General features: G+C 36.5%; 10 protein-coding genes across 10 annotated transcripts; 6 read left to right on the forward strand and 4 right to left on the reverse strand.

Annotated features, from left to right (window-relative positions):
- Positions 1 to 609: 609 nt before the first annotated feature.
- PHYBLDRAFT_162764 (hypothetical protein) lies at positions 610 to 2,211 on the reverse strand (the record flags this gene model as incomplete). The annotated part of the gene is made up of 5 exons (XM_018434687.1): positions 610 to 779; positions 1,064 to 1,075; positions 1,398 to 1,437; positions 1,776 to 1,871; positions 2,155 to 2,211. 5 exons carry the CDS (start codon positions 2,209 to 2,211, stop codon positions 610 to 612), a joined length of 375 nt encoding a protein of 124 aa, XP_018297747.1.
- A 4,340-nt stretch (positions 2,212 to 6,551) lies between these two features.
- Positions 6,552 to 8,564, forward strand: PHYBLDRAFT_184875 (hypothetical protein). Its single transcript, XM_018438997.1, has 5 exons — positions 6,552 to 6,961; positions 7,010 to 7,110; positions 7,211 to 7,647; positions 7,722 to 8,216; positions 8,279 to 8,564. The coding sequence occupies exons 1-4, from the start codon at positions 6,580 to 6,582 to the stop codon at positions 8,152 to 8,154; spliced, it is 1,353 nt and encodes a 450-aa protein (XP_018297748.1). The 5' UTR covers positions 6,552 to 6,579; the 3' UTR covers positions 8,155 to 8,216; positions 8,279 to 8,564.
- Positions 8,565 to 9,106: 542 nt separating this feature from the next.
- On the forward strand, positions 9,107 to 9,894 carry PHYBLDRAFT_130118 (hypothetical protein). Its single transcript, XM_018429337.1, has 2 exons — positions 9,107 to 9,240; positions 9,321 to 9,894. Exons 1-2 carry the CDS (start codon positions 9,120 to 9,122, stop codon positions 9,704 to 9,706), a joined length of 507 nt encoding a protein of 168 aa, XP_018297749.1. The 5' UTR covers positions 9,107 to 9,119; the 3' UTR covers positions 9,707 to 9,894.
- A 58-nt stretch (positions 9,895 to 9,952) lies between these two features.
- On the reverse strand, positions 9,953 to 11,614 carry PHYBLDRAFT_130121 (hypothetical protein). The gene is made up of 7 exons (XM_018429338.1): positions 11,563 to 11,614; positions 11,406 to 11,504; positions 11,169 to 11,324; positions 10,834 to 11,054; positions 10,678 to 10,708; positions 10,308 to 10,492; positions 9,953 to 10,233 (listed from the first exon to the last, which is right to left on the reverse strand). The coding sequence occupies exons 1-7, from the start codon at positions 11,594 to 11,596 to the stop codon at positions 10,006 to 10,008; spliced, it is 954 nt and encodes a 317-aa protein (XP_018297750.1). The 5' UTR covers positions 11,597 to 11,614; the 3' UTR covers positions 9,953 to 10,005.
- Positions 11,615 to 12,302: 688 nt separating this feature from the next.
- Positions 12,303 to 12,611, forward strand: PHYBLDRAFT_105865 (hypothetical protein; the record flags this gene model as incomplete). The annotated part of the gene is made up of 1 exon (XM_018427924.1): positions 12,303 to 12,611. The coding sequence occupies one exon, from the start codon at positions 12,303 to 12,305 to the stop codon at positions 12,609 to 12,611; it is 309 nt and encodes a 102-aa protein (XP_018297751.1).
- Positions 12,610 to 15,048, reverse strand: PHYBLDRAFT_130125 (hypothetical protein). The gene is made up of 11 exons (XM_018429339.1): positions 15,033 to 15,048; positions 14,940 to 14,959; positions 14,710 to 14,855; positions 14,479 to 14,601; positions 14,343 to 14,424; positions 14,127 to 14,264; positions 13,934 to 14,051; positions 13,718 to 13,801; positions 13,531 to 13,627; positions 13,133 to 13,431; positions 12,610 to 13,049 (listed from the first exon to the last, which is right to left on the reverse strand). Exons 1-11 carry the CDS (start codon positions 15,039 to 15,041, stop codon positions 12,939 to 12,941), a joined length of 1,227 nt encoding a protein of 408 aa, XP_018297752.1. The 5' UTR covers positions 15,042 to 15,048; the 3' UTR covers positions 12,610 to 12,938.
- A 780-nt stretch (positions 15,049 to 15,828) lies between these two features.
- On the forward strand, positions 15,829 to 17,128 carry PHYBLDRAFT_179214 (hypothetical protein). The gene is made up of 5 exons (XM_018438117.1): positions 15,829 to 15,904; positions 15,991 to 16,143; positions 16,242 to 16,357; positions 16,448 to 16,540; positions 16,654 to 17,128. The coding sequence occupies exons 1-5, from the start codon at positions 15,862 to 15,864 to the stop codon at positions 16,972 to 16,974; spliced, it is 726 nt and encodes a 241-aa protein (XP_018297753.1). The 5' UTR covers positions 15,829 to 15,861; the 3' UTR covers positions 16,975 to 17,128.
- A 320-nt stretch (positions 17,129 to 17,448) lies between these two features.
- On the forward strand, positions 17,449 to 19,566 carry PHYBLDRAFT_130126 (hypothetical protein). The gene is made up of 5 exons (XM_018429340.1): positions 17,449 to 17,831; positions 17,914 to 18,088; positions 18,219 to 18,350; positions 18,419 to 18,511; positions 18,624 to 19,566. The coding sequence occupies exons 1-5, from the start codon at positions 17,459 to 17,461 to the stop codon at positions 19,348 to 19,350; spliced, it is 1,500 nt and encodes a 499-aa protein (XP_018297754.1). The 5' UTR covers positions 17,449 to 17,458; the 3' UTR covers positions 19,351 to 19,566.
- An 894-nt stretch (positions 19,567 to 20,460) lies between these two features.
- Positions 20,461 to 20,936, forward strand: PHYBLDRAFT_139740 (hypothetical protein; the record flags this gene model as incomplete). The annotated part of the gene is made up of 2 exons (XM_018430280.1): positions 20,461 to 20,740; positions 20,818 to 20,936. The coding sequence occupies 2 exons, from the start codon at positions 20,461 to 20,463 to the stop codon at positions 20,934 to 20,936; spliced, it is 399 nt and encodes a 132-aa protein (XP_018297755.1).
- Positions 20,937 to 22,722: 1,786 nt separating this feature from the next.
- PHYBLDRAFT_58761 (hypothetical protein) lies at positions 22,723 to 25,472 on the reverse strand (the record flags this gene model as incomplete). The annotated part of the gene is made up of 6 exons (XM_018440381.1): positions 22,723 to 22,898; positions 22,954 to 23,235; positions 23,271 to 24,071; positions 24,140 to 24,973; positions 25,008 to 25,026; positions 25,062 to 25,472. The coding sequence occupies 6 exons, from the start codon at positions 25,470 to 25,472 to the stop codon at positions 22,723 to 22,725; spliced, it is 2,523 nt and encodes an 840-aa protein (XP_018297756.1).
- Positions 25,473 to 25,759: the final 287 nt, after the last annotated feature.

Below are 25,759 nucleotides of genomic sequence, written 5' to 3' on the forward strand. Positions count from 1 at the left end.
TTATTTTCTTTCCTTCAAGCTATTTCTTATTATCTAAGTCTTCATTCATTTTGTAACCCCTAAGCCTTTTTATTCATGTTAAAACCAACAAAAACCCATTACTATTCTCTCTATCAATATATCATTCTTCTTTCATTTGAACCTTTCTTTCATTTTCCTTCTTGGCTACAAAACCAAAACAGCAAAATATATATGTTTTCCTGAATCAATAAAAAAAAACAAATAGGTGTGCACACACTTGCAATAAGAAATTAAACAATAATAAATAAATGAATAAATCATAATCTTTAGTGTATATATTACACAATGCAGTATTACTATCTTTAGAGATAATTTGTTCTAATCGAATATTTCTTATTTTGGTATCTGTGAAAATGCGATTAGATTACTCTTCAAAATGTCAGATTTATATTTAATTATATCAAGCAGTAATACTTCTTTTGTCAACTTCTTTATTTCCTATCTTCCTTTTCTTTCATATAAGAATTCAAAAATAAGAGAGCTTTAACGACTTCGTATTGAATTCTCATGCATCGCAATTTAAACTTTTTTTTTTAATTTTTTTATTTTAATTTTTTAGTTTTGTTCATTTGTCTCACCACTTCTTGTTCAATCCCAGGAACCAATGTTATAGATTTGTCTTAAGAAGTAAGTAAGAACAATTGTGACAATAACAGGGTTTGTAATATAGCGGTCACAATATACCTCATCTCCAATCTGGGAACACAATGAGTGAGTGTAAGGGCAAATATGAGTATGAGTAGAAATAGAAGAAGTACCTTTTTTTTTTTATTCAAATGCAATCAAATGGGGTCTTGATATTGGTAAATATGGTTACGAGTAATTATCCAACTCTATTTTTTTGCATGAATAAATAAACAAATACATATATTTGCAATAGTAAAATTCGGATTACTGTATGCTGACCAATATTTTTGTATTGATTAAAAAAAAAGATATACTTTTTCATGTCCTTTTTTGGTCCTGCATAATCTCTAGGAATCTCTCGATTACAGGATGTTCCTTTTTATAGCAGTACTAAACCTACTATGTGAAAGCTTACCAGACTTTTGGTCTATATATTTAATTATTGTTAATTATCATTATTATCATCAGTACCATTAGTCGTATTAGTATTATTATTACTTGTTGATAAACGGCTATTGATCTAGCCCTTGATTTTGTGTATATTGAAAAAAAAAAGAATAGATATTTGAAGCCTAGTTTTGTCCGACCAAAATCTTATACTGTTTCAGGTTTCCCAGACTGAATAATGATCCGAGGCCGAATTGCGAATAATATTTCAAGCACAAAGACTAGTGTTTAATAAGTGTCACTGTTCTTTTAGTGTCCAAATTACAGCATAAAAATACACTGAAATGAACAATATGTTATACCTGCACTATTAACAGAATCTACTGGGGAAGATATATAATTCTTTTGTATATCAAAATGTTTATTATCCAGTATTTTATAGATATATTTAGAATAAGAATTTGAAACTGATATATAGATCTTTAATCGATAAGTAAGTTTACCATCTAAAAGTAAGTATGTACTCTTTGGCGCAATTAATTTTGGTTATTTCAAGGAAAAGGATAAACAATTAACAAATATAAACAAAATGTAAATTATGTAACAATAATGGTTGCCTCACAACACGTTCCAGCCGAGTCACAAAAGAAGCAAAGTGTACCACTGACCCCGTGAGTAAGACGGACCTTTTTGTGTAAGTATTTTATTTTATATTTCTTCGATCATTTCTATCAACATACATTTTCTCCTCCAAAATAGCCCTTTCTAGAATTATCACTGCAGTCTACTCCTAAAAAAAGGTTTGAGTTTCCAGTCCTACTACACAGACTAACATTCTATTATCGTACAAAATTATTTCACAGTAACACAAACCAAGTCCTCTTTTTTTTTGGTTTTTTGGTTTTATCAACCAATATTTGGAGTGTCATGAATACATATATCTCTATAACAAATTTTTGCAGTATATCATGTATTCTGTTTTAAAACTTTTCATACATAAGAAATATTAGGATACTAGTAGGCGTTTTTGTAAACGACAGACTCTTCCAGAAAAATATCCGGGGTTTAAGCGAAAAAAAAAGTAATATAGAAAGAAAGAAAAAAATGAAAAAAGTTGACCTTGTACAATGCTTTTAAAAAGGACACAAACACCGTGCTATAGTCACAATTTTCCATGCATTTGAAAACTAAGGAATATTAATTGGCTTCAAATGCGCGCCATTATGAGCATAGACCAATACAGTTTTTCCTTTGTGGGCTTGTGAGTGGGTAGGAGGATCTCTTTTTGTTTTCTATGTGTGCCTGGGATCTCGGTCCATAATACCGACTATTCATTATTGATATTTAACTTTATACCAATAATTGCGATTACTGATCAATTTATTCTAATAAAAAAAAAGCTAATCAAAAGAAAGTGAGTATGGATCAAGGACACCCATTGAAAGCCTGAGAATTGACAGAAAATGACAAAGATAAAGTTTGTTATAGTTTCTTTTATTTTTATTTTATTTATTGATGATAACAAATCATCGTTCTGTAAACTCTATGAACACTATTATGTGACTGTTAGTATTAAAGTGGGAAATCTTTTTTTTTTTGCTCAGCCAAAATGATTGCATTATCCAATTAGAGATGATGTGATAATATAATATAGTATGAAGTATACTTTCACAAGAGGCAAGCTAAAGTAGACTTAAACCCAATTCAAATAGAATTAAACGCACAATACCTATATTGCTTTGTTTGCCGCGAGGTTAAGACTCTTTTTGATTTGAAAATTATAGGATGACACTGATAGAAAGAAAGAAAACGGAAAAATACCCTCAGGCCATTAATACGCACACGCCTTTATTTTTACAATTCTTTACTAGAATAGTACAGGACCCGTTGAATATTGTGCCCTTTTTTGTAGAATATGTATATATATAAAGTAATATCAAAAAGAGCGATCTTTATATTATCCACGGACCAAGGCGCTCGGATATCAATGGGATTTGTCTATTAATATATATATATATATATATATTTAATTATAATAATAATAATAATAATCTTTCTGTGGTTTTATCATTGAATTGAAATATTTATTCGGTTATTAAGTTGGCCATTGCTAAATGACATTTTGTTTCCAAACTGTAGACTTTGTTACATCAGTGAATGCCCACTATCTAAAGATGGGTGCTTCCCATCTGGTTGCAGCTATTCAATCAAAACTGCTGAATGTAATGAATCGTACTACATCTACAACTGGTTTGCCTTAAAAAGTCACTCGTACACAATCTATTATTGTCATTATACACATTTATTCCATTTTCTCATCATTATTATCATTGTTATAGATATTATTAATTTCATTATAGTAAAAGAATTTTTGTAATAAAGATTTCTTTTTTTCTTGGTTAAAGGTAGGACTAGAATTTTTTTTTGGATTTGTATCATGATGCTAATAAAAGAAAGAAAATATACAAGTTGTTTGGATGGGAATATTGCACTTGCGCTCATATTCAATTAAAGTATGTAGAGAATCTGAGGTCAAGAAACACATATATACACATACACGCACACACACACAACGGTAGCTAGAATGGGAAGTAAAGAAGGTTGGACAGCTACACACTCTTTACAAGAACCAATCTTGTCGGTTGTAACCTATCAAAGTCAATAACAGAAAGAAAGAAAGAAAAAAGAACACATGTGTACGACAAAAAATGACGAACACCAACAAGAAGGTTTAGCTATTTCAAAAAAAAAGATCTCTTGTCCTTCTTTATCAACTTGAGCTATATCCAAATCATGGGATCCGCAGTAAAGAAACGTGCTGTACGAAACACAAAAAGATCCAATTTATCTCTGTGAATTTATTGAACAATCTCCTTTTTGAACAATGCAAACTGGCTCAGCTAAATTTAACAATAAATCAATAGAAATGTCAGATAAAGCTTGAATATGTATATTATTTTGCAACGAGTTATACTGCTATAGTATAGTCCCAATCTTCGATATACTAACCACCCTCAAGAGTAGAGAGAAGGTTTAGTAATTCTTATTAATCCTTTGTATATTTTGTTTGTATAAAAATTGTTATAGGTTCATCTTTATTAAAATTATCTTAAGGGAAGAGATAAGAAAGAAATTAAATGATCTGTTTAGGGATTATATGGGAAAAGACTTAGTGGAGACAAGGTTAAGCACTGATGCTTAGATGATATATAGATATCTGGGCAGTGTATCAGCTTTATTACAGTAAAATGGTGTTAATAAAATCATAAAAGGAAGTTCCTGAATAAAATGTTTTCATTATCTACACTCCAAACCATAAAGTAAATCTTTTTGCCAAAATCAAAGATAATGTGAGGTATTTTGAGAGGTTTTATTCAAAATCATTATTTTTAACACTATAACTTCTCTTTGTATTGATTATTGAGCAAAACATATACCCGAATAATATTATAACATTACATTCCACTCGTTGATCTAATGTTTTTTCTTAAGGTTTTAATAAATTGTGCCGGAGTTTACACACATCGCGTGGTTTAAAGTTAAGCGCTTCTGTTGAAGCGGAGATGAATAAAATCGCATATATATATAAATACCGAATATTGGGATACCTTTCGCATTTATCCAAAAATTAATTTTTAATGTAGATTTATTTATTTACTTTTGTATTTGTTGAGAAGCTCTTTTTAGGGTAGAGTTGGTGATTATGGATATTGTTAAAAATGAATTGGCGTTGTAGCCATTTAAATGCCTTAAAGGTAAAATAACAAGCCATGAGAGCCAGTTTACTTCTTAATCATCATTTTGCTCTTTGATTACTGAAAATTTCAGCTTCCCCGGCAGTCTCACAACCAATATATGGAATAACAGTAATCATCTTTACTTTTTTTGATAATTGGCTGGTAAGCTTTCTGTCCTCCTCTTTTGGAATATACACCCAAAAAAAATTCCCGGGTTGGTATTCACAAAATAAATCAAGGTTTTCTCCTTATCTGACATATATTTTATTATTATTTTGTTTTGCTTTCTTCTTCTTCTATTAAAATAATACAGTTAAATATATCTATTGATGTGTATGTATTAATTAATTAATTTCTTTTACTTATTTCTAATATATAATGAAGTTCTAGAGTATCTACTAGAGACAAAGACAATTATAAAGCTTGATTCTCTGATAAGCTCCCGATAACCATTAGGTAATTAATATTTAATCTTTAATATTTTACCATCAATGATCTCCAAATTGGTGCTTGTCTCCTGATTTAAACAGGCTTACAAAGCCTAGAGAGCTCTTTCCAGTAAGTCTACTGATAATTCATAAATTGAATCAGTGGATTAGAATAAGTGTTGTGATTTACCTGGGATCTTGCGAATTTTGTTTTGTTTTATTTTATTTTAAAATCCAACCAGAAATATATACACAATATCTATATATATATACATGTATGACAATAGTAATAAAAATACCAATAGACTTTGTTTTATAAATCAATCACAAAAGAGGGAGTTTATTCGTTTTGTGTGTCTAGAAATTGACCACAAATGTTCTTATTTGAGTAAATATTTTCCTTATCTTTTATTTTTATTTTATTGACAAGATTTGAGGCTATTTTACTCCTAAAATTCCCTCCGTATAATCAGCCTTGTTTCTCTTTTGTTTTTCATAGCCCACAAAAAAAAACATATTCTCTTTAATCTCTACAGTAAATTCTGTACCTCTTCATTATCACTGTACTAGAAGCATTTGAATAATGACCTGCAAAGAATAACAATAGGCTACCGAAGGCTATTGCATTGTAAAAAAGAATAAGAAAAAAAAAACAAAGAAAAAAGAAAGAAATAAAGAAAAGAATAATATACAATACTTTTGCCGACGTCCTACCTCAAAAGTTAACCAGGCCAAGTCCCCTTGTCCAGCAGCAACAGAAACTTCTTATTTTTAATTAAGTGGTGTGTGTGAAAGAGATGATTCTTCTCGTTTGCCACATTTATTACATTGATTCAAAGCACCTGTAAGCAAGGAAATCCCACACATTTATTTATGTGTGTGCAGTATGCTTGTACTTGTGTTTGTGTGTAGGCGTTTATTAGACTGTACCTATATTTTATACCTCATCAGCCCATGATAGACATATAACTAACATTTGATAGCCTTTATTCTGGAAAAAATAATCAAGTGCAAGCTTTGCGAGTCTATATATTTATGGTTTATTCATGAATCTGGAGATGCAAATAATATAGGGCTTCTATTGACAGCAAACCCCCAGAAAAAAAAGTGATACGCTGCATAACATGACTCACACTTGAACTAAGCGTAGTTCACCAATAACAGCCAACCACAGTCCAGTGACAGTGTAGCCCCCACATACAGCCGTCTATCACAATACACTCTTTATCTCCTGTTGACCTTGAGAGTTAGAATTTCTTAGTCTCTCATTCAAAGACAGCCCGAGTCTTGAACATCGTATATAAAGGTTGAAAACGCACCTGTCGGCTTTGTTTCTTCACTCTTTTCATTCCAAAAAAAATCTCGTTAAATCAGACTCGATGAATTCTCCTTCCTACGGAGCTACCCCCACAAAACTCACTCAAGCTGAACAGGATCTACTCCAGTCCGATCGCCCTGGATATGGCACACGTAGTAGACTTGAAGTAGCCTTCAATCTCGTCAATGCTACAGTTGGTGCAGGAATCATAGGCCTACCATTTGCTATACAGAACGCAGGTTTCTACAGCGGAATCGTGTTATCAATTATAGTCGCCTTTCTTTCACAGCTTGGCCTCCACATGTTAGTCGTATCTGGCCAACGTACAGGCATATACAAATTCGCTGGTCTTGTAGAGCATGTGATGGGTCGGTTCGGATACAACTTTCTTAATATTATGATCGTTGTTCAGGCAGGAGGTGCCTGTGTTAGCTATTATATTTGTAAGTAAACACCGCAAGTATTATAGGTTGTTAACACTTTCACTACAGTAATCGGTGACACTATTCCTGTACTGTTCGGCCTTTATCTGCCTGACTATCCCCTGCTGGCCGACCGCAGGTTCGTCATCTTACTCATTGGCGTCACTTGTGTAAGCCAAAGATCAAACGCCCCTTAATTATACTACACGCAACGCAATCCTCAAACAACTCAACACATTCCTTAATATGACATATGTATATATGTAATAGGTTTTTCCTTTGTTACTCTCAAGATCTATCGGTGCCTTGGCAAGATGGTCGATTGTGTCCGTCCTTTGCTTGCCATTGATAATTTTGACACTGCTAGTGCGTGCACCAGTATATGCTCCTCAGCATCATGCACCTTTGACCTTGGCCGGCGGAGATATTTTTGGAGCGTTGGGTATTATGGCCTTTGCATTTGCATGCTCTCAAGTTGCATTCAACAATTATCTCAGTCAAGCAGACCAAACGGAGCGTGGTTGGGCTATTTCTACTACTCTAGCTACAGTCATGAGCTGGATCACCTCAATGGCCTTTGCCATAGTCGGTTATCTATCTTTTGGTACAGCCGTTCAACCAAACCTATTCTTGAATTTCCCTGCGGATGATATGGTAGTAAACGTAGGAAGATTTGCACTTGGATTCAGTATGATTCTCACCATTCCGTAAGTCAAAAAAAAACTTTCCTTTTCTTTTCACATACATATATTAACTAATTGTATATATGTGTGTATGATAGAATGGGATTTTATCCTACACGAGAGGCTGTACAGAAAATGCTTGGATTTGAGACAGAAGATCGACAGCCAACACAGGTTCAACACTATCTAGTCACAGGTGTGTTATTTGGACTGATCACGACCTTGGGTGTATTAGTCCAATCACTTGGCAAAGTTTATGCATTGATTGGTGGGTTTGCCGCCACCACTTTGGCGTACATTCTGCCTGCGACGGCGTACTTGGTAACCCGACACTATCCACAGCTGGCGTCACTGGAGGGGACGATTGCCGCCAAGACCCCGCTCCTGCACGGTCCATCTCCATCTCCCTCTTCTTCTACACTTGAGATACCCATCAAACTGACGTGGCTTGATATTGCAGCTGGTCTGCTGATTGTGTGGGGATTTATGGTTATGGTGTTTGCTACAGCAGGCGTGTTTACACATCCTTAGATAAATATCAGTCAACAATACTGATCATAATAATTCGATCTGATTCATGTGTATGTGTATGTGTACGTGTATGTATATTAAAAGAGAATATATATATATGTGATTTTTTATTCTTGATCTTTAGATTTGGGCTTGGCATTTGGATTTTCCATGCTATTGAGCTTTTCTTGTGCAGTCTTGGGAATAGGAGATTGTTGCTGTTTCTTTGAAGCTTCTTCTTGACGGATTTTGTCTGTGTACTTTTTAGCAGTTGCGGCAGAATTGGAAGAGCTATCTGCTGTTTTTTATATATAAGATTTTCAGATACTTTCATTTGGATCAAATTACCTTTGGCTGTAGTGAGTGTTCTGCGCAATAAGAAACGGTGCATCTTGTCTTGGGTTTCTTTATTAAAAAAAAGTGATAATATTTGTTCAATGGGAGTCAAGACAAAAAAAAAACTATTTTATAGCTTGAGTTCATTAGTGTCTGGATGACATGTATCTGACAACAGATGACGTCGGGGTTGACAGTCCGACGAAGCAACTTTGGAGAGCATGGATTTGCGAGTTAAGTAGTGCTAAAAAAGGCAGGCAAGTTGTGTCTGATTTTATTTTATTTACGCACAATTCTTGCTCAGATACCATTCACAGTAAACGTTATGCATTCTGTAGAGGGGTAGTACTACAATGGACTTCGGGCTTGTCACTGTACCTCTGCAATTGACTCAACACGCCCACCCCTTTCTTTTCGATTTTATTTTTCGTAGCCAGGGCCAAAGGACTCTAAAGTCTCAAAACTAGGCCACGTAGGCATCTTTATATACTGTACTGTAAACATTTGGGTTTTCGTGTCCCCCATTAAAAAAAAGGGCCCGAAAATTTCTCATCTACGAAAAGAAAAAAGAAAAAAGAAAACAAATAAAGGGGAGGGGGCCAGCTCACCGCTCACTTTCGTCTTCTTTACCTTTAATCTCTATTTTTCATATGTCTGTCAAACTTTTCGTCGGTGGTCTCGCTTGGGCCACAACTGATGACAGCCTCTACTCTGCCTTCTCTGTCTACGGTAACGTTGAGACTGCAGTCGTCATCAAGGACCGTGAAACTGGTAAGTACTACTAGATTTGTAATAAACCAAATTACAATATATCTAACCTATATCAAATGATAAAAACAATAAAAATAAAGGTCGTTCCCGTGGCTTTGGCTTTGTTACCTTCAGTGATAACGGTGAGGCTCAGGCAGCAGTTGATGCTCTGAACGAGCAGGATCTCGACGGTCGCAGGATCAAGGTCGACCGTGCTGCCGAGCGTGGTGACCGTACTGAGCGTCCCGACCGTGGTGACCGTGGTGACCGTAGTGACCGCACTCACTCCACACCCTACCAAAGCAGATACCGTGGTGGTAATGGTGGTTCTATGCGCGAGGGTGGTAACCAGTCTTACGGTGGTGAGAGTGGTGGTTCCTACCAGAGACAGGGTAACAGCTACCAGAGCGGTGGAGGTGGAGGCTACGGTGGTGGAAACGGCTACAGCAACAGCAACAACGAATACTCCCAGCAGGGTGGCTATTAAAAAAAAACTCATCTCCTCAACTTCCCCGAACATCTTTTAGCATTGTCCCCCCACAACCTTATGTTCCCTCTCCATTTCGCTTTCTCTTTTTTTCCTTTTTGTAATATTGCTCCATTAAAAAGGTTTTCATGGTTATTCGAAACAAACAAATAAAAATTGCTCCACAACATATTTTTACACATCTATTTAATTTTAATAAGCAAGTAATTTGATGATAATGATAATGAACTTTTTTTTGTTGTCTTTCGAGGAATACAAGTTTTTATTTATTTATTTATTATATTATATTGTATTGTATTTTATTCTTCATCTACTTCTCGGACTTCACCGCAGTCTGTAATCGTCACACGCGATGATAACTTGCCAGCCGAGGAACCAATCTTCTCCATACGGCGCACTACATCCATACCCGCAATAACACGTCCAAAAACAACATGCTTGTCATCCAGCCATTCTGTCTTTGCTGTACAAATAAAGAACTGCGATCCATTAGTATTAGGCCCCGAATTAGCCATAGACAAAACACCCTATTAAACGATAATTTAAATTAGTCATATTGCTACTACTATAATTTTTACACTTTATAGTTCAAATCTCTTACTGGTCCAGTGTGTCTTAGAGTAAAATTCTCGTCAGGAAACTTGGCACCATAGATTGATTTACCACCAGTACCATCGTTATTTGTGAAATCACCTCCTTGGCACATAAACTGGGGAATGATTCTGTGAAATGTTGAGCCTCGGTAGCCAAAGCCCGCTTCACCTGTACACAGCGTCCGGAAGTTCTCTTTTTTTTTTAAACGCAAGCGCGTACAAGAAAAACGCACAATATACCAATACATATGTCAGCCCATTTTATACCTTAATTATCCTTTTCTTTTTTTCCCTTGTGGTATCAGGCAGATGGATATTACCACTGCAGAATATCTTCTTCTTTTCTCTGTGTGTAAATATTTAAATATGTATATTTACCTGCAGTCTTTGGCACAATATCACCGCGAAGCTATTTAATCCAAAAACAGAATTAATATCTTAGCATTGAATACATATACACTCTCCCTCCTACATACACACAAGCCAAATCACAAGTGCAAACACAAGCACAAGCACAAATACAAATGCACTTACTTCAATCAAGATACGACCAACAGGAGAACCACCAATACTGATGTCCATAAACACAGTGGATTTTCCCCGAGGTCCTCTTGTCACATGTGTATTTTCGCCAGTCTCTTCATCATCCTCATCCTCATCCTCGTCATCTTCCTTCTTAGTACTATCTGCTTCTTTATCTGCCTTAGGTGCGTCGGCAAGTGTGTTTTGTTGCAGCCAAGCATCATCACTCCAAACTGTATATAACGAGTAAATTATTAATAAACAAGCTTCTGTACATCTGCAGGAAACATAAAAATATCCCCTCTCTCCCCTATTTTATATTCTCTCTTTTTGGTTTTTGGTTTTACCAGCACGGTTGGAAGCTGTTGTCATTTTTTGTGGTTTGGCAATGTTAACCTTTATCACTCTGCCATTCAGTTCAGCCAAATGCATATTATCTACAGCTGCAGCTGCATCCTCTGTTAATTCATATTCTACAAAGCCAAATCCTTTGTGCTGATTGTCTAAGTAGATTGATGTCAGTAAAATCAGGCATTTGTGCTTGGGTTTGCCTTATATTGGTGTCTAGTGTCAAGATCTCTTACGTGATCCACCATCGGGGGTCAATTGTACTGACACAATGTCACCAAATGGAATAAATGCAGCATGAAGAATAGCTTCTGTCACGTCTTGGTCAAGTCCACCTAATTCACTTTGATGAGTGGTTTGATAGTCATGAATAAAATACCAGTTAGTAATTACCAACAAATAGAGTTGTCTTTGTGTCTTTCTTCATCGCGTTGTATAATTGGTGGTGCGTGGGGGTTTACACACCAAAAAAAGGGGAGGAGTGGCAGGGATGGATAGGTTTGTCTTTACTGCAAATTGGTCCGACAAGCCACCCAGCGACACCTTCCATACTTGTATTCACTAAAGCGCAGGTATAATACACACGCATTAGGACCGGTCATTGAACTCTTTATCAAAAGAAAGTGCGGGAAATACAAGGCATTCAGATTACAGCTTAATCTACATCTCTAGATTCAAAACAAACAAAAAATAAAAAAAACTATTCATACACACACCAGCACACACACAGGCACATACAAAGGCACACAAAAATATATTCATTTTATTTCTTTTAAAAAATGCCACGCTCCATTTCCCCTCGAAGAAGTCATCGTGATAGAGAGTATCGTGATCATGACCGTCCAAGATCCTCTTCTCGTTCTCCTTCTCGTAGATCGAGAGCACGCAGTGGAAGAAGCCAACGCCGTTACAGTCCCGAAAGACACTCAAGTAGAGATAGAAGAGCTCGCAGTCCTGACTGGAGAGGTATAATTAAGAAAGAAATAGCAATATGATGGAAATCTAAACTATTGATTCCCTAGACAACGATAGAGAAAGATCGCGTAGTTACCGCCGTTCAAAAAGCCCTCCAAGTCCACCTCGCTCAGGTCGTTACCGATCGATTAGTCGCGATGAACCAAAGAGGTGCCTATATGTCTAATGATGTGAATTTCGACCAAACAACATGCATCTTAAATAACCCATATTTGAGTATTAGACGTTACCGAAGAAAAGATGAAGTAAAATCTTCTTCCAAAGACCCTGTTCCAGAAAAGGAAGCTGAGCCGATTGTAAATGATGATGACGATGAGGAAACCAAGATGATGAAATTGATGGGCTTTGGCGGATTTGACACTACCAAGAATAAGCATGTTGCAGGTACTGATGTTTCGGCTGCAAATATCCGTAAACCCATCAAATATAGACAATACATGAATCGACGCGGAGGTTTCAATAGGTAAGGTTTAAGTGAAAGTAAAATTTATGCAATTATAACATTTTATGGTAATAACAATAATGTTTGTAATAGACCATTGGACAATGCATAAGAGGCGATTAGATAATAAGAAAAGGGTGAAAAAAAGGGGATAATAATTATACATTAACATAGTCTATACATGATGAGAGAAATAGAGAGAAAAAGAGGAATATTGTGGGGAACAACGAAAAAAATAAAGAGGTTTCTTTTTGGGAATTAAGAACAAGATGTATGATATAATCCTCATTAACTTGTATTCTGGAACTTGCGTCCAAACCATCTCTAGAGTGCTGTGTTGAAATAAAATTGTTTACCGGACAGAAGTCTGGAGTTGCATCGACTGGAACTCGCGCTCAGCAATTTCGATCTGTCGTCTCTGATCTTCAAGTTCTTTCATAAGAACTTCACGCTTCTGCTGGAGCTATTTTTTTTTAAAAAAAGAAAATAATTAATATTGTTATTACATAAGTTTAAGTGTCATGCTTGACCCTTTTAATTTCTTACAGCCTCTTCACGCTTCTTCAGGGTCTGCTCAGTGTCTCTGACACGCTGGACGAACTGTTGGCGCATTGCTTCTTCGCGACTGGTCATATCCTGGAATACATTGGTCTTTGCATCCTCCATAAATGTGTCGTACTCCTCATCACAGATAAGAAGTGAAGCAGGACGATCAGGACCACACAAAAGACCAGAACGGTGTGTGTGATAGTGATGGTGATGAGTTAATTGTACAAGGTCATGAAGACAGTGGGCCATCAACAATTCACGCAGATAGATAAAGTCACAATGAAGGGGGTTTTCGACTGGTTAAAATGTGGTTCAATTAATACAAAGATACTTGGCGATTGTCTTTTCATTTTTGGGTTCGGTTTTGATTTTGGTTTTGGCTTTTGATTATTTACCTTCTACAGATCCCCAGCGGTATTCTCTACCACGCACCATCTTGTCCTTCACCTGTACAAGGTCTGTACTACCAATAACAGTAAATGGAATGTGTTGCTGTCCGTAATAGGGAAGAACCGTGGTGAGTAAGCTATTCGGTCCACCCGTCCCGCCCGACTCCCCCGCGGATTGTATTAGGCTGCTTACCTTGAGTTCTTCCAAACCCTCAATATCGTTCTCAAATGAAGTAGGATAGGTTGTGATTTCGTTGATTTCAAGGTCTTCAGAAATCTAAATATTTAAAATATAAATGGTAGAAGTGGAGTGGTTAGATAAAGTAAAACGAGAGGTTGAGTGTATTGGAATGTTTAAAAATAAATACGGCGCTGTTACAAGTAATGCAGTATGATATAATAAACTTACAGCCTTTTTAAAGGTAGCCTTTTCCTGGGCAGTCAAACCATCAGCCTTTGCAATAACTGGAATCACATTGACTTTTGAGGACAATACACGAAGGGCGGCAATATCAAGTTCCTTGAGTCTAGTATATTTCAAGGGTTAGTGATAATAAAAAAAATAATGATTTTTAATAGTTGCTATTTTGGATTGGATTTACCTGTGGCCAGTAGGAGCGAGGAAGTAAATACACACATGGATGCGTGTGTCACAGATAGCAGCACGGAATGCTTTGCTTTTTTCAGCCTCATGATAAGCATTGTACTGAGCATCGATGTAAGCCAGGATGGGCTCAAGACTATAGTAATGCAAAAATAAAAGATCATCAGGACCTTTTTCTTTTATGCATATAAATCTAAATCAAAGCTTTGCATACTCTGCTGCTCGGTTTACACGATCACCGAAACCTGGGGTGTCTACTACACATAACTTCAATGTGACGCCATCCTCTTCCAGCTCTAAAATCTCGGTGTTATTACATTGTTTTTGGGCGTAATTACTTTTTGACATACCATAGGATACAGGAGTGATTTCAACAGTTTTTGTGTCCTGAGGAACCTTAAGTTCAGTGGTATCTTTAAGATCGGCCTGGAAAAGAGTATTCATAAATGTTGATTTACCAAGACCAGTCTCGCCTAATAGACAATTTTTATATATAGTTAATAAAAAAAGACAATTAAATTAAACTTGACTTGATTTAATAGAATGAGACTGAGAAATGTGTGTATGTGTATGGTCTTTACCAACAACCATGATGTTCAAAGGAAAGGGGGTCTTCTTGGCCTTGTTATACAACTGTCGAGGGAGTGCATCCATGCCAAACTCCCGGTTCAATGTCATTTGGCGAGCAGGAGCAGTTTTCCATGGCCCAAGATCTGGATTACGACCTCTGATGAAGAAGTCAGTAAGATGAGCTTCAGTAACAAAAAAAAAGAATACAAAATAAAATTGAGAATTTTATATTATTATTTACCTCAATTGAAGAGCGTGTTCCTGTAAACATAGTTGGGATAAAGAAAATGTTAAGAAAATGATATTATTTCATGACTTTGTTTCGGAATCTTACCAAAGGCATGATGATGAGATGTCAAATAGAGAAGATAAACCGTGAAGTTTGATGTTTGATGTTTTCTTTTTCCTATTTTATTTTTTGATATTTTTTATTTTTATTTTTACATCCACTCACTCGAGACGATCTCATGTTACACCTGAGGCACATTTAACACCCAACTTTACCACAGGCCTCATGTTAGACTTTCTTGTTGTCGTATTATTGTTTTTCAAGTCCTGGGTCCATGTGTAACTAGTACAAGTTAAGATCTCACTTGACTTAAGAATTGCAAGAAAGCAAGTGTTTATATATATATATATATTCTTTTAATATTAAGAATATTATATTATAGCTGTCAATTATTTAGGATAGCTATTTAACCGAGTAAAAAGATGGAAAAAAGAAGTAGTTAAAATGGATGATTTATTTAATTTACATTGAACGTACAAGAGCTTGAGAATTATAATAAAATGTAGATATACACATAATATACATATATAGAAGTGCTAAAGAGTTTCAATCAGAGTTATAGTAATTTGTGCGAGCTACTACTTCCATTTTTAGTAATTTATAATACTCTCAAGCCAATCAATTTCCAAGGATCACTATTCCTTTGATTTTGTGATAGTTACAGTTTGGTATTCTTACAGATTTCTATCTTTGTTGCTCTGTAGAGGAAATACCATGACGTAGGGAGTCTCATAGAATTGTAAGCGGGATTTGATTATTTTTTTCTTTGGTCATCGTAAAGAATAGTGGTGTGAAAATAAAAACAATTTAACAAAGGGTTTTCTTATTTTATTTCGTTTCCCACATTATACATTAAGCTAGACTTCATCTTTAAATGTCTCTCAAAATAATTCCTGGAGATCAGCTCGAGTTTGTGCGTAAGTCTATTAGAAATACAAGAGTAGATAAATCATCGGGGAGAAATAGATGTCTGAATTGTAGATGATGGTTTGTAATGTATTAGGTCCTTTGACGCGTGTGGTGAGCTCTACCCTTCGTCTCTACAATCCTGGTACAAGTGATGTAGCATTCAAAGTTAAAACAACTGCCCCAAGGCAATATTGTGTTCGTCCAAATGCAGGTCTTATTAAACCACAGGCAACCATGGAAGTACAAGGTAAGATATTCGTATGTGGTTTTATTAATTATTTTACCCCAATAAATACATAAGTGGAAATTATGACTAATCATTCCATTGAATATATTTATATATAGTTATGTTTCAGCCACTGCCAGAAGAGCCTCCTATTGGATTCAAGTGCAAAGATAAATTCCTTGTGCAAAGTGTCCAAGTATCCGATCATTCTGAGGATATTGCCTTGCCTGATTTGGTATGTGTCTTGAAAGGATACCATTTACTATACAAGCGAAAAAAAAATCTATGGGAACGACCGACTAACAAAAAACGTAAATCAATTTAGTGGGCTAATGTGGAGGCAACAAACAAGCAGTCTATCGAACAGAAAAAACTTCGATGTGCATTCGTAGACGAAGTAGTACAAGCTCCACCACAGGTAAAAGGGATTGAATGGTTCAATTGCAGAAAGAAAAAGTGTATGAGATCCATGAAAAAACTCAAAACAACAACAACAACAAAAACAACAAAAAATGCAATTATTTATGATAGGTGGAGGAGGAAAAGAAAGTGGGATCACCCGCACCGGATGCGGCTCCCGTAACCGTGGAGCCAGAGGTAGTAAACAACCAGACCCAGGAAGAGATGAGTGATGCTAGAGAGACCATTAAGATGATGCAGCAGAAATTGGAATCCTATGAACAGGAAATGAACCTTCTGCGTCGGAGAAAAGAAGAATCGGCACAAGAAGTATTCGCTCCTGTCCAGCCTGCTGTTGTTGTTGTACCTGCTAAATCATCTTACTTTTACTCTCTCCTTACTCTGGCTGTTTTAGTCAACATTTTGGCACTCTATTATATTATGAGTCGTTAAAAAAACACAAAAGACAAACGCAAAAAAGAAAGAAGTCCAAGTCAAAGTACACTGATATCTTTCACCCATATTACAAACCTACCTTTGTGTGTAAATGAGCACATATATATATGTCTATATGTATATGTATATATATATATTACGCGTTGGAATTAATATTACAAAGAACAGACTTTGTGGGCATGCATTTTCATATATATATATATATATAGATAGATAGATAATATGATATAATATAATACAATATATATACACACATGAAGATATAAACAGAAAAATATAGAAAAATATATACAAATATAAACACACCAATACATCTTTGTTCCATTTATTTATTGATGTTGATGACATTTGGGATCAACCAAAAAAAAAATCTACCCGACTGACTGGGCTGAATTACACATTACTGACACGTGTTAAGAGCTAGCGATCAAGCAGAGTGACACCAGTCACAGCCCATAAACCTCTTGTACTCGAACACTTCATGACCGAGAGAGTAGGCGAAGGCAAGGTCTATCAGACCCTGCAATACATGTCTCGCATCGCCGTGTGGACTTATTTCAGAAACCTCAAAGTCATTTGCCATGCTCCCATCCCAGCAGAAGGGCCTCTTCTTGTCGCTGGAAACCACATGAACATGGTCCTCGACCCAGCTATGCTCATAGCCACATTCCCTCATTCTCGTCCATGTCATTTCTGGGCTCTTGCAAGATTCTTCAAGATCCCGGTCATTGGACAAATATTTAGTTCTGCTGGAGTCCTTCCTGTCGACACAAAGACTCACAGCAATGCCAAATTATTTGAGTCTACAATGAATTGTCTTGAAAAGGGCGGTGTGATAGCCATATTTCCTGAAGGTATGAAAAAAAAGACTAGTATTTTCTCTCCCATCAAAACAGTATATCTAACCACACGCTTTGCTATTTATTTATGAAATAGGAACGTCATATACTGCACCCCATCATTTACCGTTTAAAGATGGTCTGTCTTGGGCAACATACGAGTACCTTTCCCAACAGACAGACAAGGGTATCCCCGATCCTTCCATTTCGATTATCCCAGTTGGTATCACCTATAGTACAAAGAATAAATGGCGAAGCGATGTTATTGTAGAGTAAGCGTCAACACCTATCGACATACACATATACTCGCATACACGCATATGTTGATCAGATGGGCGTCATCCACTAGTAGCTTGTGTACATAAAAAACATGTCTGCTAATACTTTTTATAAAAATCGTAGATACGGAGTCCCGATCCTCGTTACTGGAGATGATTATCGTGAATTTCAAAAAGACGCCAAGAACTCTGTCAAACAGCTAACTGAACGGATAGCCCAAGGAGTCGAACGCAGTACCATCAATAGCCCTGACTGGTAAATGAGTATTTAAATAACCTGACATACAGACAAACATATAACTTATCTTTCTTTGCGGATAATAGGGACACAGCTAATGCCGCATTTGAAGCCAAAGCTGTCTTGTTTGGCGATGCAAGAGGTGTACGTCTAGAAGAATATGTTCGAGTCTCCCAAAGGTACGTCTGAGAAAACACTACCCCATTTATATGTGTATATATAAACAATTCCCTGCAAATACCTAGTTTACTTTATGGTTAAATATGTGTATGCTGACCATTAATATTCTAGCTTCATCAATATATTTCATCCTGATCGCTGTAACGACGACCAAGACACATACCACGAAGCTCGCAACGATCTCAAGCAAAAACTTTTGATATTCCACGACAATCTTAGAAGGCTGCGCTTATCTTCTCTTGATATCAGAATGTATGAAAACAAGGAAATCACATTTTTTAGAGCCCTATTACGGTGGGTCTCGACTTGGTCCGCTCTGGTAATTCAGCTACCTCTGTTCCTGCCTGGCATTGTTGTCAATCTTCCTATATATCTTCTCAGCCGAATGGTGAATTCATTTGAGAAATACAAAGAATCAGTCGCCCAAGACAAACTTGCAGTTTCCTTAATCCTAGCCATGCCATTGTACAGTACAATTGTGTATTATATCTGGAAAGCATTAGCCTCGGGATTCGTTGGCTTCATTGTGGCCCTGTTGCTGATTCCTCTGTTTGCATGGTACCACATTGCATTAATCGATAAGCGTTATGATATGCTTAAGCAGGTTATTGCCTCGTGGCGCGTACTCATGGCAGTGGGCTCAAGTGTTCTGTCAGATGGGAAGCACGCACCACAACGCCAAGAACTCGAAGATGCCGCCCATCTTCGTCAATGGTGTCTTGATAATATAAAATCTCTTCTCTTAGATTTGGCTCATTCAGGTGATCCCAATGCAAGTTACTTAGTCGAGTATGGAAAACCTTTGTTCGAACCTGTAACTCCAGCCGCTACCTCATAAGATGTCACCATTCCTCATGCTCTTGTCTATTATTTTTTTCTCTTCATCATTGTTTAAATACCATTCTGCTGTTCTGCGTATATTATACCTTATATATATACATATATACAATGTTTCTGATGTTATTTACCGATCCTGGTGAAATATATATATATTTATATCAGCATTTTACATAAATTTGGCGAGAATTTATAATAGCTTTATGTGCATTGTCACTAAATTGAGTCTTTGCTGTATAATTCAATATGTCAATGTGTCTATTTTATTATACCCATGCTTTAGTACTTAATATACCCTAATGCCTGGCAATGTATCTTTATGCACAATATTGAACGATGCATCTTTTAACTGCCAATACATTTCTATTATTATATTATTTGAATTTAGATCATCCTTCGCACAATAAATGTACTTGTCTATCTGTGTATACGATAACGAATGTAGGACACCAAACATTCATTGATGTTCAAAGTACAAAAAGGTTTGTAGATAATGATTATTGTCTCATAAATACATTCAAACTGAACTTTTTGTGCACATTCTATATAAATACAATGAGGACATTACTTGCGTATTCAATTCACCATGCCTTTTCTGCCTCTCTTTCAAACACGCATTTCTTCATTCATTCTCATATCTCATTTCTATTCTTTTCAAACAAAGCTTTTCTCTTTTTTCCTTTCTCTCATTTCAATACATCCTCTTTACAAATTTCATCCTCATTAGTCAAATTCAATAACATACATTTCACGGCATCGGTATTCTCAAAAACTATCCTGACTTTAATCACTATATACTTTATAGCTAAAAACAGCATCTATGGTTAAGCACGGCTATCGCTACAATGTTAAAATATACAAATAGTATTGTATTTCTTCTCAGAGTTATTCGATTAGATTAATTTCTTCGCATTAATGATTCCACCTAATTACAACATTAACCTCTTCAATCAAGTAAAAAAAAGTTTAGAAGCGTGTTTTTTTATTAAAGTTGACAATAGCTAAGAAAGACTTTATTTATTTATTTAAATATATACGTAAAGAAACTATTCTATTCTATTTGATTGAATTTCACTTAATGTTCTTTTACTCATGTAAAAGAATAAAAAGCATGACACCAAGTTCTTTGTCCCCGCATTACGCGGCTCAATCTCCTTCAGGACGTAAACCTGACTTGGTAGCGAAGGAGGTGCTGGAATGGTGGCAAACCAACGGAAAGCACCCGTTCATCCAGCCCCACATCTCGTCACCGAGTAATGTGGGTGCGAACTCGCCAGAGAACTTACCACTAGGTGATAAGGTCCAGCTCATTCGACTACCAGTAGCTTCACCGTCAGCCGTTAAAGAGTTCAGTCAGGTTTGCAGTGAAGAGCCAGCACATCTCACCACAGGTTAGACCTCCCTCCCCCCAGCATCATGATTCCACATTGGCGATGCGATGTACACAGTAGTCTTTCCAAAAGAAAAGAGACCATGCCCCACGACTTCTCAGAATTAACTGAGCTGGCGAGTAACAACTTTCACTTTCCGATGCTTGTAGCATGGAAGAATCTCCCTGCAACGGTCGCAAGAGACGCCTCACTATGAAACCGGGACTGTTGTTGCTCAAGGAGAAAACAAACGATGCGCGTTGGAGGAGGTCTATATGTAACAGAAATTTTTTTCATCTGCGATTAAAGTTTAGGACTGCGCTTTTGTCAGGCCTGACGCTCACGTCAGAGCAAACGTGACATAGCTATATATTCTTTTTACTGGGTTTGTGTAACTGTTTTACGACAAAAGGGGAGGCTAATAACATTTAATAAAGTCACTTATAAAAGCGATTTTGCAAAGTGAAGTAAGGTAAAGCAAAGAAGCAAAGAAGCAAAGAAGTAAGGAAAGGTCCGGTATTGATCGGTGTAGCAATAGCTCTCAAAGTGGAGTACGAGTTTCTTAACGGCGATTTGTAGGTTACTCTAAACTGGTCTGTGCACCTTTTGGTCAAGGATACAAGAGAAGTTATTCTTTATTTTGCTCATACAAGTAGACACAAAAAGGGACCCGGCAGCTACTAGAAGATAAATTCATATATGTTTCAAAGTGATATTCAGTATTAAGTAAAAATCATAATATATGTATATATTATCTGGATGTCATCACAATATGGTGCATCTTTCTTATAGACAGAAAAACAATTGAATTCCGATCGTTTTTTTTTCAAGACCTAAAAAGTATTGTCGGAAATGCCAAAGCTGAATATGTTATCAGTCTACTTTGTAGAGAAACTGTTTCTTACCAAATTAAATTGATAACATATTCAGTTTTGGCATTTCCAGCAACACTTTTTTGCTTTTGAAAAAACGCGGTGTTCGAATTTAATAGCAGAGGAAGAGAAATATTGGCCCTCGATTATTCATTTCTTATAGCAGACTAAGACAATCGATCCCCTAATACAGTAACATTGTATAGTACACAGAGTTTAAGACTTATTGTGAGCATATGCCACTATGACTGCATAAAATCCAATATTTGGGATTTTTCTTAAGCTTGCGAACACTTAATCCCATTTTCTTATATCAGTATTTGAAATATAAAAATTGGTCCAAAATCCAAAATTCCTGATTTAAAAGAAAATACACCATATGGTTATTTCTTCTTAATGCAGTACCGTTGGGGGCGCTAGTCTACCTCGTATATATACAAAGAAAGTAAAGCTTAATTAAATACCAAAACTCACTCAAAAAGCTAGAAAAAAATACAGAAATATTCTAATAAAGTCGCCTTTTTTTACCATAATGTGGCCTTAGTTTATACTCCCAAAGGAGTCTAGTAAAATAAAATATATCTGGTTCATTACTAAGTTAGACAATAATTTAATAACTGTTACTATTAAAATTAAATAAATTGAAAAATGTATGTTTTCTGAGGGAACCTTAATGGTAAATATTAGTTTATTTAATGTAAATCGGTAGACTTTTTTCCCCACTTCACCATTAGATTGAATGATTTATATATCAAAATACTACTCCAAAAAATATCTCCAATAATTTTAATAGCGACTTTCATATATATATATGCGCGTGTGTGTATATCTCTAATTCAAAAAAATACGTTTCATTTTCTCTCGCTTATTTTGCTTTTTTGTATTCCACTAAACTCAACAAACATTGGTTTACATATGATTTAAAAAAAGCTAATACTTTATATAACATAAAACGTTTCTTCCACACGCACACAGTTATAATAAAGGGAAAAGCACACAATGGAATCGTGCAAGAGAAAAACGTCAAGTTGTATATAATTTACATGGGAATGTTTTTGATAGCAGTTAAAAAAAGAAACCCCAAAAATATTGGTGATATGTGAGGAAGGTGTAAGGATAAATAAAACATTTTTAAAGAGTTATAAACGGTTGTTCTGATTGAGGGGTTACTGGCACTTCGATATTAAGAGTGCTGGGGGAGGGAGCTCGAGCTTCTGATCCGCTTCCTTTGTTAAGAGTTGAAAGGAATGGGTGCTTACGCTGTTCCAAGATACGATAAATGTCAATGAGGCAGAATGAATCGCCCGCTACATGAAATCAAATATTGTCAGTGGGAGCTCGTTGCGAGCGCCAAATACTCACCAGCATAAATGAGCTGCTCCTCAGTCAGGGGTCGAAGTTCCCAGTTGCTCAGTTGTTGCTTCTTGTTCATACCCACACCCAGGAACATTGATACAACACCCGCAAGGCCGCCGGGGATATTTCCTCCGGTTTGGCTGTCATAAGAAAGACGAATATTCTTAAAATCAAGCATGCTATGGACCACCCACGAATTCGCAGCTGGTATCGACTCTCTCAACAGTATCATATCACCCCCAAAATCATAAGCTAGGTGGATTGAACGGTTAATATCACCGTCAGTACCTTTTTTTTTACACAAAGAAACACAAGCAAATTACCAAGCTTGATGATTTTACTGTTGCTAAACATGTCTCCCAGTATTTTTTCTGTAAGATCCAAAAGATGGGCATTGGAAGGCTGGAACATGACTTTGAGATCGAGGAGAAAGACAATATTATTGTCCAATGCAATCTGCATCAATGCTGTGCGAGAAGGACCTGTCTTGGCAAACTGTGGGACCCATTCGGTATCAAGACCACACAGTTTAGTACCTTCTATTAGTTTTCCCATTCTTTTTAACTTTTCTTCATTATCCACCACTACACACTCAGAATTAGGTGGTAACTTATAATACTCTGTAGGATGCGGCGATCCTATACGTGGCTTCTTGGGCGCAAGCGAGCTACGGTGTCTCGATATTTGCTCACCCTTTACTCTACCCACAACACGATCGACCAATGGTAGTCCACTGTAGGCACAGAAAAACTGTTCCTGTCCAAACAAGGATGCAAAATAGGCAGGCGCAAGAGCATCGCCAATGTCCACCAACTCCTTGATCACCAATTTTGCTAAGGCTGGATTGTCTTGTACAACCAATAAAAGCAATCCATTGTAGTTCGAGCTTGCAGAAATAGAGTAATCACCCTCTTCTGTCTGTTGAAGTGCCCTTTGCGTTATAATCCATCGAAGGCATGCATATCGCTGAGATAACCAGATAAAGTGGTATTCATGATCAGGCAACTGCAGCTCATGTACAATCTTGGTCCCGCATGTCATGAGATCTTTTTGGAAACGTCTTTCCTTGAGCCTTGCCATGGGTGGCAATAATTTTGTGTCTTCTTCAACAGTTTCCAAAAGCTCTGGTATAATGTGGAGAACATAAAACATACCGAACCGATACAATAAATAAGAAATAAATCATTTTTACCTTTAGGTACAACCCCCAAAGATCCAGCAAAATTGTACCGAAGTTGAACATCAATTATGTGAAGAAGTTTCCTTTGGAGTACCTCATTGCCTTTAACATAGGCTGGTAGAGCAAGCCCTTGACCAATAGTAAAAAAGTGGTCTGCAAGAGTCTCGATAGGAAAAGCGTCAAATAAGTCGAGTTTTCGAATACACGCAACCGCCTCATTGTAGTGAGCATGGATCATTAGCAATCGACACAGCTTTGATCCATATTCTTCAAACTCTCCTCCTTTGGATAGAAACTGTACCAAACGGAAAATGTCGATGGCATAGTACACCATTATTGGTGCACGAATAGTATCAATCATACGAATACATCTTATTTGATGTTCTCGTGTCAATGTATATCGACTAGCGATTTCTGGAGGAACATCGAGTAGCTGTGCAAGTGTAATAGTTTTTACTGGCCCTTCATCCTCTTCTTCTTCGTCATCAGCATCGGCATTAGCCCTGTCTTTTTCATCCTCAGTATCACTTTCATCATCGTCAAAAGATATTAGATTGGGTTCCTCCTTTTTTATCTTATCTGCGTCGTCCACAAATGAAATCAGATCAATGTCATTTTCGTCCTTTTCATCCTTTTCGTCCTTTTCATCCTTTTCGTCCTTTTCTTCTCTAATTTCCTTCCGTTTTGTAGGTGGGGTGTCAAGAAATCGCTCGAGACCACTGCATGTGGCATGGGCAAGCTGACGTCGGAACTTTGAAGTCATGTCCTTGTCACCCGCGTTTTCGTCAAAATGCGCAGCCAATTGAAATAAAACGTCCTGATAGGTGACCACGGTTATTAATCGTTCTTCGTTGTAATAAATATGGACTGAAACACATACTACAGAAAAAAAAACAATGCTACGATTTGTATATATGTATATATATATATTTACCTGAATGAATGAGCAAGGATCAGAACATTCGTGCAGATGATCACTCAATCGAAAGTCAAAAGCAAACACAGGTGTCTCAATATTTCTAATGTTGACATATGTCTCAGAGTTCTTGTACACACTGATAAGCCGGGTCACGAGCTGTTTGCTGTCCATTGTCATGCACATCTCGTGGAGTTCGTCATCCTTGATATAATCGAAACATGAGGTCTTAAGGTCCAATGGTGTGTGTCTACGTTCGATTGGAATGATTCGATGAGACTTTTGGGGTGTCTGCCTTTGAGGACGATGAACGGGTGGAACAGTTGGTGTCTTGGTCGGTTTTTGCATAGATCGCTTTTTAAGTGTAGGTGTTTCGGTTGAAGAGATGACCCATTCTTCCTCGGAAGAATCTGCATCTACTTCCCTCATATTAATGTATGTACACTGGCCTTGCCAAGAGAAAAGAAATAAATGAGGGAGAAGAGAAGAAAATGAAAAGAGAGGCCGGCGAGGTGTATATGTTGTTGCGGCACCATAGTGTGCGCATTAATTGAGAATCCCCGTGAGATTGCGTGACTGAAGTCCAAAAAATATTGATTTATTATAAGCAGAATAAAATAAAATAAAAAAATAAAATAAAATAAAATAAGGGGTAGGAGGAGTAAGTGTTCTTTTAATGAAGCTAGGTCAAAAGTGATGGCTATTGTTGTATTTCT

The sequence above is a fragment of the Phycomyces blakesleeanus genome (genome assembly GCF_001638985.1).
Source record: "Phycomyces blakesleeanus NRRL 1555(-) unplaced genomic scaffold PHYBLscaffold_2, whole genome shotgun sequence".
Taxonomy (NCBI): domain Eukaryota; kingdom Fungi; phylum Mucoromycota; class Mucoromycetes; order Mucorales; family Phycomycetaceae; genus Phycomyces; species Phycomyces blakesleeanus.

What these genes read in the sequence shown, in the direction of transcription:
- PHYBLDRAFT_184875 (XM_018438997.1), top strand. Translation starts at nt 6,580, where the DNA reads ATGAATTCTCCTTCCTACGGAGCTACCCCCACAAAACTCACTCAAGCT. An exon ending in TACTCATTGGCGTCACTTGT is followed by an intron (nt 7,111 to 7,210) that starts GTAAGCCAAAGA and finishes TATATGTAATAG; the next exon opens with GTTTTTCCTTTGTTACTCTC. An exon ending in AGTATGATTCTCACCATTCC is followed by an intron (nt 7,648 to 7,721) that starts GTAAGTCAAAAA and finishes TGTGTATGATAG; the next exon opens with AATGGGATTTTATCCTACAC.
- PHYBLDRAFT_130118 (XM_018429337.1), top strand. Translation starts at nt 9,120, where the DNA reads ATGTCTGTCAAACTTTTCGTCGGTGGTCTCGCTTGGGCCACAACTGAT. An exon ending in CATCAAGGACCGTGAAACTG is followed by an intron (nt 9,241 to 9,320) that starts GTAAGTACTACT and finishes ATAAAAATAAAG; the next exon opens with GTCGTTCCCGTGGCTTTGGC.
- PHYBLDRAFT_130121 (XM_018429338.1), bottom strand. Translation starts at nt 11,596, where the DNA reads ATGAAGAAAGACACAAAGACAACTCTATTTGTTG. An exon ending in TTGGTCGTATCTTGATTGAA is followed by an intron (nt 10,709 to 10,833) that starts GTAAGTGCATTT and finishes TGGATTAAATAG; the next exon opens with CTTCGCGGTGATATTGTGCC. An exon ending in CTCTAAGACACACTGGACCA is followed by an intron (nt 10,234 to 10,307) that starts GTAAGAGATTTG and finishes ATCGTTTAATAG; the next exon opens with GGTGTTTTGTCTATGGCTAA.
- PHYBLDRAFT_130126 (XM_018429340.1), top strand. Translation starts at nt 17,459, where the DNA reads ATGACCGAGAGAGTAGGCGAAGGCAAGGTCTATCAGACCCTGCAATAC. An exon ending in GATAGCCATATTTCCTGAAG is followed by an intron (nt 17,832 to 17,913) that starts GTATGAAAAAAA and finishes TTTATGAAATAG; the next exon opens with GAACGTCATATACTGCACCC. An exon ending in TATGTTCGAGTCTCCCAAAG is followed by an intron (nt 18,512 to 18,623) that starts GTACGTCTGAGA and finishes TTAATATTCTAG; the next exon opens with CTTCATCAATATATTTCATC.
- PHYBLDRAFT_130125 (XM_018429339.1), bottom strand. An exon ending in CTCGCTCCTACTGGCCACAG is followed by an intron (nt 14,052 to 14,126) that starts GTAAATCCAATC and finishes GAAATATACTAG; the next exon opens with ACTCAAGGAACTTGATATTG. An exon ending in CCGCTGGGGATCTGTAGAAG is followed by an intron (nt 13,432 to 13,530) that starts GTAAATAATCAA and finishes CATTTTAACCAG; the next exon opens with TCGAAAACCCCCTTCATTGT.
- PHYBLDRAFT_179214 (XM_018438117.1), top strand. Translation starts at nt 15,862, where the DNA reads ATGTCTCTCAAAATAATTCCTGGAGATCAGCTCGAGTTTGTGC. An exon ending in GGCAACCATGGAAGTACAAG is followed by an intron (nt 16,144 to 16,241) that starts GTAAGATATTCG and finishes ATTTATATATAG; the next exon opens with TTATGTTTCAGCCACTGCCA. An exon ending in ATATTGCCTTGCCTGATTTG is followed by an intron (nt 16,358 to 16,447) that starts GTATGTGTCTTG and finishes AAATCAATTTAG; the next exon opens with TGGGCTAATGTGGAGGCAAC.